Source organism: Equus przewalskii, chromosome 7 (genome assembly GCF_037783145.1).
Source record: "Equus przewalskii isolate Varuska chromosome 7, EquPr2, whole genome shotgun sequence".
In the NCBI taxonomy this organism is placed as follows: Eukaryota; Metazoa; Chordata; class Mammalia; order Perissodactyla; family Equidae; genus Equus; species Equus przewalskii.
The window spans coordinates 40,121,010-40,136,987 of record NC_091837.1 but is presented as its reverse complement, the minus strand read 5'-3'; the positions used below and the strand labels follow the sequence as shown (position 1 = coordinate 40,136,987).

General features: G+C 46.5%; 1 protein-coding gene across 4 annotated transcripts in view; it reads right to left on the bottom strand.

The window, feature by feature from the left end:
• Positions 1-12,550, bottom strand: part of NPC1 (NPC intracellular cholesterol transporter 1) — a 48,892-nt gene extending 36,342 nt beyond the window's left edge. For 2 of the 4 annotated variants that reach the window (XM_070629666.1, XM_070629667.1), the window contains exons 1-2: positions 11,869-12,058; positions 460-582 (exon numbers count right to left, since the gene is read on the bottom strand). Coding sequence is in view for 2 of the 4 variants with exons in the window: in XM_008536146.2 (XP_008534368.2) it covers positions 460-582; positions 11,869-11,925 (180 nt within the window). In the remaining 2 variants the exon portion in view is untranslated. Of the gene's footprint in view, positions 1-459; positions 583-11,868 lie in introns of all 4 variants that reach the window. The other 2 variants (XM_008536146.2, XM_070629665.1) reach the window with 2 other exon arrangements.
• Between the last annotated feature and the right edge of the window lie 3,428 nt (positions 12,551-15,978).

The window sequence follows — 15,978 nt, the reverse complement described above, 5'->3', positions numbered from 1 at the left end:
AAAAAAAGAACAGAAAACAGAATCTTGGTAGCAGCCAAAGTTCACAGGTTCTCAGTAGAAAACAGAAGAATCAGTAAAATGAACCGAGGACAAGAGGGTCAGAGCTACTTAGCAGCCTTGTTCATTCAAGTTCTAAAATCTAGGAACCAAAATAAGTTAACTTTAATATATTCTGAAGAACCTGCAAAGAGCAACATTTGAGGTACCAAGGTCAGTCTCTAAATAGTAACCTGCGAGTGGGAAACTTTATGAGAAAGGCATGAAGTCAGCCCCAGAAAAATTAAGCCTCTGGAGCTCTGTTATCTTCTCTGCCATTGCGTGTTACAGCTAAGAGCTTGGGATAAGATTTAAGCCTAATGGTTTCACTTCCACCCCAACCCCCACAATATTTAAGGTATAAAGACAGAGGATCTCGTAATCAGCATTTTGTGTTCCCAATGCCCAACATGACAAACTTACCTGCAGTAAATCATACCCATCCTTTGGCAATGGTTTTGGTGGCCCAGAATATTCGCAATTGTACCTCTTATCTCCAAATGCAATTCCGCACTCTCCATACCAAACACAGGACTGTGAAAACACCTAGAAAAAGTCAACACAAAACTCAGTTCATCAGGGCTGCAAGGGTAAAACAAATTTCAATGGCAAAAAGTGCCCACTTATGCACTATTACAGAATTTCCCAACGTTACCTGCAAAGTGAAGCAACGACAAGAGGCACTGGTTAGTTTAACATTTTGTAAAATACGAATTAAAATAGGCCAAATGGACTTGTCAAGTAAGTCAGTGAAGCTGGTAACAGAAATGACTTATTTACATGATTTCTAATTCCCAATAATTTATTTGTTGATAAGAGGAAGCTACAGATCCAAGTAAGAATAACTAGGAATCGGTGTAGAGGAAAGAAAGCCAGATAGTATGTGAGGTTGCAATTACTACGGCATTAGTTCTGCACAGCTGCATAAGGAACTATATAATCTCTAATTAATGAAAGAATATTTCCATAAATATTTAGGTTAATTAACATCAGCACATCATGAGTAATGTGAAGAACAAAACTACAAACATCAATAAACCCTACGTAAGAAAAAGGATAAATCCTAAGTGAGAAGGAGCAAGAATGAACTCCTTGACCTCAAGAAAGCAAGAAATGTATAGAAAGCAAGGAATGTGCCAACTTTCAGGAAAATCACCTCAGCAATCTTAAAAGAAAAACTTTAAACCTTTTATCTAAAGATTTCTCAAGAGCCACTCATACTCCCCATGTGAGAGTCACAAGGTTGTCAGAAAACTGAGAAGGGGAGGAGAGCGCAGTGTGAATCATTGCGTCAGCACAGTCCACCAAGCCGGCCAGGGCCACAGGCTGGCAAGGTCTTGCAATCATCTGTCCCCTGAGGAAACAAGGGACTTTGGAGAAGCAACCGTGGCTCCCAAGACAACCGGTAGAAAAGCCATTTTTTAAAAAATCTGTATAGAAGCAACAGCATGACTTCTCTCCAGTGACAGTGGCACATGACCCACACATATGCAAGGAGCTAAGTCAGCCTGTGTTGGCCCCCAGCATCAAAATACAAATCCACAACAGTCCCTGAAGCCCTAAGATCATGAAAGAAGAAACAGGCAGGAGGCTGGGATGTATAGGTGGGGGGGGAATCTAAGGGGTCAATATAACTTGTCTCTGAAGTTATTCTTCAGACAATTTAAAGCAGAAATTATGACTTGCCCATCTCTTGATTCATTAAAATTCTTATGTTTAGGCCACAAGAGAGGGAAATTAAACAAAGGAGGAAGTGACAAGTATTCAACAATACCACATACCAAACCTCTGGCAAGAAGGCGCAAAATTCTTATATAAAAAGAATCACCGTTATTTCCATAAATCTAGCAATTTTAGTGAAAGTATTGCTTCTTTAGATTTCTACCTACAAGTTCATTATCCATCTACTGAAATCTGAAAAGGCAAAAACAGACTAAGGAGGCAGCACTAACTGCTGATGTTGACATGTAATTTAAATACAGGGCACCCTTCCCTAAACCCACGTCATTCTCAACAGACCAGCAGGGCAAGCAGGTCCGGGCCTGGCGGCACGCTGGTATGTCACCAACTAGAGTGGCAGAAATCCAGCCAACAAACCAGACTCTGGCATGACAAACAGGATGGGCATCTGGATTCTAAGTTCCCCTTTCTCAGGGCTTGGCGCCATCGAAGAAAATGAAGATGACCCAATGTGGTTAGGTTCCCAGTCACAAAGATCCTCCTGTATAATCCACATCATCTTTTTCAAAGCAAAGTTGTTTCCACCCATCTAGAAGAAAAGTGTGGGGAGAAGGGGGAGGCACAGGGAGGTCAGAAGTCCTGGCTTCTGCTCCTCAGAGCCCACGAGGCCCCTAGTCAATGTGCTTGCAGAGCCCGACTGCACCGGGAGCAGTTCCTTCATCCCGCTGAGCAGTTCTACTGCGAACTGAGCCAGACCCTCCGCTTATCACAGGCTTGGTGTGAAGATCAAATGAGGGACTGGACGTGGCAGTACTTAGCAAACTACAAAGCACCACACAATCAAATGGAAGGAATTCTTCTCAATGTCTTCCAGCCGTCTGGGACCTCAGCAAAGAGGTTCCAAAGTCCTTAAGGGAATGAAACAGCCGAGTGTCTTTGGGCCCAGGAAACCAGCTCGACTGGGCTCTCAGGTTTGCTTCCCAGTCACCCTGCCGGGAGCAGCAGCCCTAAGCCACGGGCCTAAGGGACTTCTGAGCCATAGACTGCACTAGGCACTGGCTCACCTGCTCTTCATAGATTAACCCAATTATTCCTCACGACAAGCTGATGAAGGAGGTGCGATATTATACCCATTTTGCAGACGAGCAAATGGGGACACAGAGAGGCTAAATAATTAGTCCAAGAGCGGCAGAGCCAGGATTCAAACCAGAACATTCTAGTTCCAGACACAGACTCTCAATAAAATACAACCGAGTAATTAAGGTCCTCACTCTGGCATTACACCGCTCCCTGCTTGTGTAAGGCACGAGCACGTGTGCACTCACTCACACGGCTGCACCGGCGGGGGATGCCTCTTTCTGCCCTCAAACCTCTCTCTCCATCTCCTCCTCTCGCCTACAGCTCAAAAGGAGAGCCGGTCTCGCACCCCAGGCCTGGCTGCTGCAGCGCTCCTGAGCCTCCTTGGGGACCCCCATCACCCCTTTCTCTTGCACATTTTCAACCTCATCTTTGTTGGTCCCTTCACCTGCTCCTGCCTAGAAATGCTGCTCCAATTTCACGCTCCTCCTCCAAAGACCCCCACCTTCTCTCCAGCTGCACTTCCAACTACCTGCCCGACCACCCCAGGAGCTCAAGAGGAGACTAATCCTTCGTCCAAAGCCTCCTCCATCGCCAACCCCTCTTCACGAGGGTTCAAAGCCGAGGCACCTTTCAGGCTCGGAACCTTCGTGGGGGAGCTCCCCAGTGCAGTCTCCCACGCCCTTTCCCGGCTGAGCCCACAGCCATCCTTTGTCATCCCCGTCACCTCCCATCCAGACCTCAGCAACGTCTCCTAGGCACAGCTGCCACCTGGCTCTTCTCGAGCCATGGCTCCAAAGTTTTCTATGCTCAGAAACCTACAATCCATCCTTCCCACAGCCTCTGAGACAAGCTCCAGACGCCTCATGTGGCTCTGCTGAGCACTCCCATCTGCTATTCTTCCACCTCTTCTGTTCCTCTCTAAGTGAGACTTGCCTGCCTCTGCACTGTTCATGCCAGTCGGCCCCTCCCCTACACTCCCGTTGCCCCTTGCTAGTTGTCAAGGCCACTCTCCAACCTCTCCCTCCCTCTTACGCCTTCCTGACCCACCCAAGCACAGCCCCTCCCTCCCTGAGCTCCATCACATTGGCCACCACCGCCATCACCTCCATGCCAGTGTCCAGACACTGGCTAAGTGTGCCCCTATTATCTCACTTAATCCTCAGATCTGTGAGACTCCTACTAAAGTAACACCATTTTACAAATGAGGAAACTGAACATTACATAGGTAAAGTGACTTAAAAGTGGCCTTAAATCTGAGGCCACATTTAAGGAATGGCAGAGTCAGATCCTACCTGAGGCCCAGCTGGTTGGAGCCGGAGCTCTTATCCTTATACCACACAGAGGGTCCTTCCTCAGTGGACCACTGGCTGGGCCATGTTCATCTCTGTATCCCACCCAGAACCTAGCTGTGGTCCGAGCCAATGGATTTCCAGTCTCCAAATCACCAGAGCAGGCAGTCAGGACTTTATGGATGAAGAGGACGGATGCAGCTTAAGATTTCCGGACTGTCAGAGAAGCACATGCTGACACCACGACCAAGATGGCACCTCAGGTACAGGCCACACACTTCCTTCCTAAGCAAAGCATCTGATTTCCAAAAGTGAGGTGTCCGCTGAAAGCTGCCTCTACTATGTATGATATGAGAACGCTTGGTGCTGATTTCCTATCAATAACATTCACCTGGGGAAGGAAGTATTATGCCCACTACCGAAATAAAACATGAGCTCAGATGTCCTCCACCATGTAAGAGAAAAGCCGGGTGACAAGGACTGCAGAGCGCAGTTCTCAGTTATCATTCTGAGGTTAAACCGAAGAGTGACTGTTGGGGCCGGCCCCGTGGCTGAGTGGGTAAGTTCACGCACTCTGCTTCAGTGGCCCAGGGTTTCGCCAGTTCAGATCCTGGGCATGGACATGACACCGCTCATCAGGCCATGCTGAGGCAGTGTTCCACATGCCACAACTAGAAGGACCCACAACTAAAAATATACAACTATGTACTGGGGGCTTTGGGGAGAAGAAAAAAATAAAATCTTTAAAGAAAGGAGTGACTATCAGTTCAAATAGGATCAAAGACTCTGGGTCTGAGTGTCACTTGACATCCCAGAGCCTCTAATAACAGGTCTTGTCAAAGCTCCACTCAAGGATTGGGGGTCCAAGTCCAAAGAATGATAATGATTCTTCACAGTTCCTCTCATGGTCACAGGCCAGTCTTACAGAGCTATTCATAACCACAAGAATCACCTTACTTAAGCTTTTTAAAATTCTGCCCATTCCTATAATGTTAAAAATCCATGAATGGTTTTATTTTCTTTAATTACAGAATACCCATTCATCATAAATATTCAAACAGCACAGGTGTATATGAAATAACACTGAAAGCTGCTCCTCACTTCTCCATACCCCACCCGACTTCTCAGCTTTAACCAGCGCTACTTTACGAGATGTAGGTCCTGCAGGCTTTCAATTCCTCCCTACAGACACCTACGCAGATGTATACACGCAAGCACATACAAGAGCAGTAACTTTTGAATAGCTTTTTCACAAATAAATCTCTACTACCCTCTGGATTGGCTTTCGGCTCTACTTGAGCTGCCTTTAACTGTATTTATCTGGGTCCCCAAGGCCAGACTCCAGTCCTTGTCTCCAGCCCCACTGTTTTCTCCAAGGTTTCAGTCCTACCCATCTCAGAATGTCCTCATTTCTTACAAGCCTCTCCCAAGATTCATTGCCTCCACTAAATTTAACTGACTCCTTTCACCTGCTTCCGGCCCCAGCGTCCCCAGTCAGTGGCAGCACCTGGCCGCTGTTCAGGGCACCCATCCTCACTGCTCAGGTGAGCAGGTGTTCTGCACCCAGAGCTCTGGTGGGCGGTATCTGTTTCTGTCACTTACACTCCACAGCTCCCATGTGGGTCCACCAGGAGAGGGGTGGATCAACTTCTCCTTAGAGGGCTAAAGGGCTTGTGGTCATAGGTCATGGTGCTAAATACTCAACTCTGCCTTTGTAGCTCAAAAGTAACCACAGACAATAGGTAATGATGGGTGCGGGCGTGTCCCAAGAAAACTTTATTTAGAGCAAAAGGCTCTGGCCAGGCCATAATTTGCCGGCTCCTGCCCTAAGATCAAGCAGAATTTATATTAATGAGAATTGCAAAGTTGTGTATGAGGGGAGAAGCTGCATGAGTATTTTCTTGCTTTTGTCTTAACTCGCTCATAAGACCATAAACTCACAAAGGCAGAGCCCAGGTATTACACTTGCTCTAAGTTCCCTACGGTACCTCAGCCAGTGCTCACTGGTTCAGAAACTTCAAATTCACGATGAGTTGAAGGAGTTCCACTGGATTATGTAAGGCGACCAGAAGCAAGAACTGCTGGTTGTTTTGGCTTTAACCCAGAACTTAGTAGTTACAAGGCTAGACCATCTATACTTTTAAAAGTTAGGTCATATGGATATTTCACAAGATACTCCAGAGTTTAATTATTGGGTATATGACTGGATAGGAAAGCTTCTCTCAATAATAACAGGAATAGTTCAGGAAAGGCTAAAGAAAAAAAAAAAAGCCCCTTCTCGTATACTTCAGCAACTATAGCAATTGCTAAATCAGACCGTAAGAGGGGGCTCCATGAAAGGACATCTCATCGTATGGAGCAGCTCTGAACATCAGCAACAGAATCCTGTACTCCAGGCTGCCTTTCGTGAATCCTGCTGAAATAGTAACACTAACTCATACTGAACATCAACCATGTGCTAAGCACAGTTAAGAGATTTCGCCCTCATTGCCTCATTTCCCAGACACCCTATGGAGTAGTATCACAACATTTTACAGGTAAGAAAACTAAAGCTCAGAGAAGATTCTCTAAGGTCACATGGCTCCTAAGTGACAAAACCAGGATTGGGAATCAAGATTTTGAACACTCAGTTGAGCATTCTCCATCCTAGCCCTGTATCCCTACTCTCCAGCTGCTGCACTGTTCAAACTCCAGCTCAGTCTGTACACAGATGAAGCCGCAGATTTTGACAATGCGCCAGAGATGGGCTGTCCCATCCACTATGATCCCACACAAGTGTCCTTCTTCCTACACAAACTTGTTCACTAACAGAAATAATGACTACCACTTACATCTTTTTAAGTACATCTCTAGGCAGCTGTCAAACAATGACTCACTTCCTCAGTACCAGTGACCATCCTCAACTCCAGGCCTGCACTAGGCCATCCCACTGCAGGTGGAGTGCAGAGCTGGGTCCTCTCACCTCTGCCGCTGTCTTGGATGGTAAGGCTCACGGCAGAACCTGGAGACACACCCAGCTCAAGCTCCAGTGAGGGGAGAAGAGGCCTCTGCAGGGAGCAGAGGGGCTGGCCAGGCCAGGCAGGACAACACAGGAGGAGATGGAGGGAGTGGCACACAGAATCCTGTCCAGAGGTTAAGCTGCCTGCTACTTCCTTCGGAGTCAAGTAGGCAGACAAAACAAAAGTGGCAGGACATTTGGGGTGGAGGCTGGGCTGGTCTGACTTCTTCTGATGGAAATCTTTGGAACTCTGTTTCACAGCCAACCTGGCACAAACATATCCACATGACAAAGGATAATCTGTGTGAACACCAGGCGCGCCTCTAGATGGGTGTTAACTCACAGTCTCATTAGAGTTAGATGGGCTCAGCTAGTCTTCACTCTACAGATAACTCCTCCAGCTTGAAGTTTCTTTATGTGACTCACCGAAGGTCATACTACTACTTAGTATTAGGCATTTATGAGCTCCAGTACCCACAAGTTTGAAAAAATAACCCAAAAGCCACAAGACAAAAACAAAAGCACAAAAGTAAGTGGGAGTATATACTGACCGCAGGCTTTTTCCTATGAAACGTTCACACAGTGTGGCAAGTGAACCATGGGGCAGGCCAGAAGGCTAACTCCACCTCTAATTTATCACGAGCTTTTGGAGAAGCCACGAACGTGCCTTGAAGGAGATGTCTTCTTGGCCGAGTGGAACATCTGCTGAACAGCTATCAACTTATGCTAAATATGAATAATCTGGTAGCAATATTTTGAATTTGAATAATTTAGGGCACAGAAGTCAGAGACAGTGGCTCAAGCCCCCAGTCTGCCACTTACTAGCTATGTGACCTTGGGACACACTTGAGCCTTAATATCCACAACTGTAAAACAGGAAAAAGAGCATCACACCTAGCTTAAAGGAGTCCTGTGAAGTTAAAACAAGGTCAGACATGTCATAGCAGTGGAGCACTACGCAAATATTAGCTAGCTCTTTTTTCTTTAGCCTCTTGTAATCTACAATGTCATTTGACAACGGCTTTGAGGTAATTTACCATAAAAGTCACCCTTTTCAGGTACACAGTTGAATGGTTTTTAGTAACAATTAGGTAACTTTCCCCCTATTTTCTCCAGTTTTCCTCTTGTCCACCCTTTAAGCATTAATTTGCCCTCCAAAGCTCAGCTCAAAAATGGACTCCCTATAACACTTTGTCCTTATCTTTATTAGAGCACTTTTCATTGTAAATTTTTTTATGTATTCACCCTTCCTCCCATCAACTATGAACAAGACAGGGATAGTAACTACTAACAACCACACAGCACTTTAGTTTATAGATGTCTTTCTGTATAAGTTAGTTCTCTTGATCTACTTTTGTATCCTACATTGTGCCCATAGCAACCACTTTATATTTATGAAATTACTGAATGACAGTAATTTCAGTTCCTCTGTGGCCTAAGGGACAGTCATAAAATAAAGAACATATATATATATTTTTTTGCTTTTTCTCCTCAAATCCCCCCAGTAGGTAGTTGTGTATTTTTAGTTGTGGTTCCTTCTAGTTGTGGCATGTAGGACGCCGCCTCAATGTGGCCTGAGGAGCGGTGCCATGTTCGCACCAGGATCTGAACCGGTGAAACCCTGGGCCACCAAAGCAGAGCGTGCAAACTCAACCACTCGGCCACGGGGCCAGCCCCTAAAGAACATATTTTAAAGCTCCCCTCTGAAATCCCCCAACAGCACATTTGCATCAGAGAGAGGTGTTATTTTTTTTTAAGTGTTCTTGCCAAAGCAAATATTGCAAAGACTGAAAATAACAGGCAGAGTCCAAGCAAAGGGAAACCTGTTGGGCCATAGTTGATCACCACCATCACCCAGACACCAGCTGTAAATGCAGCTGTGATCTCCACTAGCCTCTGAATTGTTCCCCCATCTTGTCCCCTCACCTGAAGCCATTGAAAGCTCAACGATTTGGTGATTCAGGAGAGTAAAAGCCAAGAGTCCTGGCCATTTTGGAGATGGGAAAATATAGTTCTTGCCCTCAAGGAGCCTGCAATCTAGTAGTTCAATTCGAACAATATTTCTCTATCCTTCCACAAGCACCCTCAGAAGTAGGCATAGTTGTTAACCGATTTTACAGTGGACACTGAGGTTCCAGAGGATACCTGGCTCGCCCAAGATCACTCCTAGTAAAGAGGAAGAGTCAAAATCCACCCCCAGGTCTCTAAACTTAAAAGTCTTCTGCCAGGCAGTAAAAGCTGCTGCAGCAGTTTAAACAAGATTTAGGACATTAGAGGGAAGGCATTCTAGTTGGGGGAACAGGAATAGCAATGTCACGAATGATGTAGCATTTGAACTGGGCCTTAGCAGACGGGCAGGGTTTTGACAGCAAGCAGTTTAATTTGGCTGGAGAACTGATGCCCTTCACGGAGCTGTGGATGCAAGGGCAGAAAGGGGCGCCTGAGACCCGATTAGAGGGCCCAGTCCAGGCTTCTGCAGTAGGTAATGTGTCATCCTTAAAACACCCTGAGAAGCACCCCTTTTAGGAGGAGTGGAGGGTGGGTAAGGTCACCCAGAAAGAGAGATGATACTATCCTCACGCCCAGCGGGATTCTTTGTTCTGGCTAATATGACAAACACTGAAGGAACACAAAGACCTATTCAGCAAGTCGTTTTCTTTCTGCCCACTCGCTAAAATAAAAACCCCATTTTCCCCTGATTACTTCTGTTAGTAAGATATCTGATCACAGCATGGATCAAGGAGTGGGGGAGACTGGGAAAGATCACCCACATTCACTCCAGTTTCAGATGGTTATCCTTCAACGCTCTCAGGCCAAAAGACTAACCCATTCCCAATCTCCTGGGGAAAAGCCATCTTACTGGCTGACTTCCTACCCCAGCCTTTCTCTGTTCCAAGTTCCCCAAGGAAAAGCTTATAAAAATTAGTCAGGAGAGATATATACTATTTCTCAAAACTGTACACATCGTTGGATGACCACAAGGTTTGAAAACCATGCAGTCTGGTAATGCTATTTCATCCTCTGTAAAAATTTAAAACTATGAAGAGCAAAAATCCCCCCAAAATGTATTTCAGACCTTACAAAGAACAGTCAGTCTGTAATTCCACGACGGAACTTTGTTAGTGCTCAGTCTGAACCCAGGTGAGCTGCCGTCATCGGTAAGAATTCTGAAAGAAGACCCCTCTCCTGCCAACCTCTTCAGGTATACAGAGAGCCTCTGCAACAGGAGGGAGTCAATCTGCAAAGTAACAATAGGGACGTTCCCAGCCACCATTTACAATCTGCTCAAGGCTTTCAAGTGTTTTGCAAGAGACTCATGACCAACCTCTGACCTATCCTAAAAGTCCTAAGAAGAGAGGCCAGTATCCAAGGCCGGTCATCAGCCTTGGAGACTACCTTGACGTAAAAGGATTTCAGACAGAAATTAAAGCTACTTAACAACGTGAAGCCTGCCTACTAGATCCTGACCTAAACTCCAGGGAAATTAAACAGCTGTATTTTCTTTAAGGCACATAAGTGCTACTAGTTCTTGAGTTTTTACTATAGTGATGAGGTCTCTCCACATATCACGTTACTCAATGACCCCAATAATCCTATGAGGTTTTCTTTATCTTCAGAAAAAACTGAGGCCCGAAAGAACAACGTGCCCAAAGCCACAGAGCTAGAAAGTGGTCAGCCCACTGACCTCATTGGGAACCACCTCCCCTCCTAAGCAGGCACCAGATGTGAGCTCCTCCACAAGCCACAGGCGGGGGCTCCCCCCACCCCCTACACACATGAGAAGAGGAAGCCACGGCTCTTCTCCTGGCTCGCAGGCCCTCACTGGGTCAGCATCACCTGCTTCCTCCGAGAACTACACAGAAGTCTAAGGAGAGGTTTTCCTGGTCCAGGGAGACCCCTTAATCTGCTTTCCCCTCTGATTCACTACCCCTCAATACCGACACGCCCGCGAGTGGACACAAGGGCACAGGCTCCCAGAGGCTCACTCTTTCATCCCAATCCGGTTTAACCAGCACTATATCCTTAGCTACTACCCCTGACCCCCCCCAGTTTTTTTTAAAAGAGAAAACCAGAGACAACAAACGGCAGCGAGGCGCTGACGCCCAAAGCTACTAAACCAAGGAAAAGCCGACCCAGGGAGTCAGGACACCGAGTTCCAAGCCCCGTCCCGGCGCGAGCTAGTGGACGCTGGGCCTCGGTTTCCCAAGGTGTAAAAGGGAGTTAGCTGAGAAGAAGTAACTTGCACTCTTTAGAAGACAGAGGTGACTTGTCAAGTACTTAAGACTGTCCCAATTTGGTGCTTGACGAATTGTTTCCTTTCTTTACCTCCCCTTTAGGGGAGGATAAGCGGAAATAAGGTGGTTGGAGCTTCTAAATAAATTCATAAGGAGTTCGAGAGCATATGGCAGAATTTTTCTTCTAAAGGCAGGTTAAATAACTAAGATCCCTATCCCTCTCTATCCACCTTCCTCCTTCCCTCGGATCCCACATCCTAAACCCAGAAATTAGGTGACCACCGCTGACATGAGCTCAAAACAGGTCCAACCAGCAGCTCCCTGCTGCCGCCCTCTTGCAGACCTCAGGGGAAAGTGCGTGGCCGGGGAGAGAAACCGGAGAGATGAGGGGACCTCCAGGGGCTCCATCGCTAGAGCAACTTCCCCGGGACCGGCTGGATCCGCGCCCGTTCGGGGGACGGGGGAGCCTGAGCCGCTGCACGGCGCGCCGCCCCCGACTCGCGGCCCCGAGAAGCCCCCAGAGCCCGCCCGGGGGCTGGCGGCCGCTCACCTGCGCGGCACAGAGCAGCAGCAGGAGGAGGCCGAGGGCCGGGCCGGGCGCGCTCATGTTGCGGCGGCGCGGGGTGCCAACGTGGGCGGCTGCTGCACTCGCTCGGCTCCGCGTCCCGGACTGTCTGAGGATCCCGCGCCGGCGGAGGACGGAGCAGCCGCGGCGGCGGCGGGCTGCGCGCGCAGGTCAGGAAGGAGGAAGGCGTCGTCGGCCCCTCCCCCTTCTGGGCGGTGCGGCTGCCGAGACGCCCAGGGCCCGTTCTGGGGTAGGGCCGGCCCGGGGGGCGGGGCCGGGCAGTGGCGGGGCCCAGACGGGGCGGGGCTGGACCAGGCAGTGCCACGCCCGCGGCGTGACCTCCTGTGGTCACGCGTTTGGGCTTCTCGGCCTTGCGGCCTCTCGGGGCGCGGCGTTCGGCCAGGACTCCCGGACTAGGGCAGCTGAACTTCTGGCATCCGGCCTGGAGGATATTTCTAGAGTTGTGCCAAGAGTGCATGGTTTTGATGCTGTAACTCATTTTCCCCTTTTTGTCTTTCCTAGGTTGGAGACCTTGTGCGAGAAGGCTTTAGCAAACGGGAGTGCTTGGAGACTGTTTTCCCAGTTAACACCCCACTCCTGAGCGGAATAGGTATTTCGGCCCCAATGAGCACTCCGTGCAAGTTTTCCTCCCAAATCCAGTCACCCCAAAGGAATCCGCCCCCTGGGCGCTTGCAGCAAAGCTCGGGGCGGAGCGGCGCAGTGGCCTGACGGTGTTGTGATCCGAGAGCGCGGCGGGGGCGACGCCGCTGAGCCGCGCAGTCTCCGTGTGCTGCCCGCTCAGCCTGGGTTCGGAAAAGCGCTGGACCCGCACCATCTGCTGGCCGAGCCAAGCGTCGCAGGGAAGCCGTGGCTGGGAGAAGACCGCCCTGGGAAGTTTGACCCAGAGGTGGGTCGGAGTCCGTTTTTTTTGTTCTAAGTCAAGTAACACAAAGATAAAGGAGAAGCATCTTCGTTTTTGAGCCTTGCACTTTTATAATTTTTTTTGGTGTTGCACTTATTTTTATTATTTGCATTTCCGGTAACATTTGCCCTCTGACTTAAATTGTTGAGCCCTCTCAAAAGCAAGAGTCATTTCCATTTTGAAGTTAAGGAAATGAAGATGAGGATCTCTTCTCCCAACAGTGGAAGCTAATTTACAATGAAAAGACTAAATATCCATCTGTAACAATGATCAAACCCAGTCCCAGTAGGACCATGATGCAGGTGACATTCTCATCCCCTACTCTACCAGAGCAGCTGGTTCAGTTACTGTCTTGCCTCTGCACCTTCTCAGCCCTGTGATGGCCAACTGGCCGGCTCGGCACTGAAACTATTGGGATTTCCTCTAGATCTTCAGCCCTAGATTTTCCTTGATGACCTCCTGGCCCTCATTCACATGTGTGCTCTCCTGCTCCTGGTGGTTCCGCTGAGATAAAGTAGTATGCTTTAATGCAGGGGTCCTGCATTCAACAGTGTCGTCCCTGAACCAGCAGCATCAGCATCGCCTGGGAACTTGTTAGAAACGCAAATTCTCAGGCTCCAGCCTAGATCCACTGAATCAGAAACTCTGGGCATGGGCCCAGCCGGTTGTGTTTTAACAAGCGCTCCAGGCGGTTCCAGTGCACGCTCAAATTCAAGAACACTGCTGTAATGTATTGCCTGGCTCCTGGTAGGTCAGTGGCTCTTCCAATTTTAGTAAAGTCCTTATGGAGAAAAAAACAGAACCCTTTACTAAATAACTGACTTGAGTAGAGGAAATTTCAAGCACCATATGAGACATTCTGGGATGGGCAGAAATTTCAATGCCCCACAAATTTTGTCCACCGTTCACTAAAATAGTAACAAAAAAGGGGGCCTCCTTATGGCCAAGTGGTTAAAGTTCCACGTGCTTCGCTTAGGCCACCTGGGTTTGTGGGCCAGGTCAGCGGACCTACTCCACTCATCAGCCATGCTTTGGAGGCATCCCACATACAAAATAGAGAAAGATTGGCAATGATGTTAGCTTAGGGCTAGTGTTTTTTTGTTTGTTTGTTTGTTAAGGAAGATTAGCCCTGAGCTAACATCTGGCGCCAATCCTCCTCTTTTTGCTGAGGAAGACTGGCCCTAAGCTAACATCCTTGCCCATCTTCTACTTTATATGTGGGACGCCTGCCACAGCATAGCTTGACAAGGGGTGTGTAGGTCCACACCTGGGATCTGGGCCAGTGAACCCCAGGCCACTGAACACAACGTGTGATCTTAACCGCTGCACCACCGGGGCAGCCCCAGGGCTAGTGTTCCTCAAGCAAAAAAAGAAGATTGACAACAGATGTTAGCTCAGGAAGAATCTCCCTCACCAAAAACAAAACAAAATAGTAACAAAAAGATCTTTTTGCTATATTGTTTTTTTCTCTCTGTTTGTCATACAGCCTCAATAGGCCCCAAAGCCCAGGAAATATTTTTAAAATAAATTGTCATAGTTTTAAGAGAAACGTTTTTTGCTGATGACAAAGTAATCCATGGTTATGGCAGAGACTTTGAAAATACAGAAAGGTTTAGAGACAAGAATAAAAAAATAATTTATAATTCCACCACCGTGGATAATCTGTGTCACATTGTGGTGCATTTTCTCCTTCTATGAAAATTGTTTTAATATAGTTGAGATCCTAAGAGAAACTTTTTGTTTGTTTAAATAATACTCAATATCACTATCATTATAAACACCAATTCAATATTGACTGTGTCATAATAAAGGACAAGAGGGAAAATGAAATTATTAGACATATGCATCTTTATAAATGTGCAGAAATATCCTCCAGAAAACTTCTATGCATTTGAAGACATATATATGAATATAATATGTGGACTTTTTAAACAAGTGGGAACAGATGGTATAGTTTGTAGCTTGCTTTTTACATTTAACAATATGCTTGTTCACCTCACTACTGTTACTAGCCCTGTAGAATCCCATGTGTATGTGACACTTCCGAAGCCACAATGATGTAGGTCAGTCTCAGAGCAGTGCGTATGAACTCACCAACCAACGAGTATTTCAAAATAACTCAAGTTCTCAAATTGCATTTCTGGTACATGTGAACGGTTTGTATGGTTCCAGTAATAGAAAAAAAATTCACCTTTCCTTTTCCATATGCTTCCTCACATTCCTGAGCTTGTCTGGATTCCACAAAGTTTTGCAGCTTTCTGTGCCCTCTGCTTTCCTCATGCTACTGCATCACGGAAGTCCAAAAGCTATTGAACACTTCCCTTAGGGAGAGAAATGAGTACATTGACCTAAGACAAAATTCTCTTTACCTAGCAGATGGAAGGGGAAGACTACAAATAGTCATGTTAGTAGTTTTCGATCCATTACATAATTTATATAATCAATCTCCTTTTGGACATTTGGTTTGTCACTTTTGTTCCTGGAAACAATGATGCAATGAACATCCTTGTACCTATATCTTTGCAATCATATACATATAGAACTATTGGGAAGAATTTATTGTTGGATCAAAGGAAATGTCCATTTTAATTTTTATTATTGTCAGTTGCCTTCCAGACAGATTGCGATTTACACCTTTGCTAACAAGATATGGAAGTGCCTGATTCCCACCTCCTTGCCAGCACTTATCTTTGCCATTCTGATAGGTGAAAAATGGAATCTGTGATTTTACGTTTTTTATTTCTTATTTTAAAAAATACCGTGATGGCTTAATTTGTATTTTATTAGTTATAAGTGAGATTAAGAATCTTTTCCTTCATTTATAAATGATTTTATTTTTTTCTGTGTTCTTCATTTTCTATTAGATTTTATTTTTCATATTGATTTGTAAAAGCTCTTTATTTATTAAGAAAATTAACCTGTTGGTCTAGCATATGTGTGGCAGATACTTTTACCAATTTACTAGTTTTCAGGATTATAAAAAATTGTTTCATGTTTTCCTTTAGAGTTTTAATGACTTATTGAAAATAATGATCCATCTGGAATTATTCTGCTGTGAGGAGTGATGTAAGGACCCAGCTCCCCTACCCCCCCCCCCCCCAGAGCCTAGGCAATCACATGGATCCCTGCTCTTCTTAAGAGCAGCATTGGTTGTGTGTTGCCAAATCCAATGA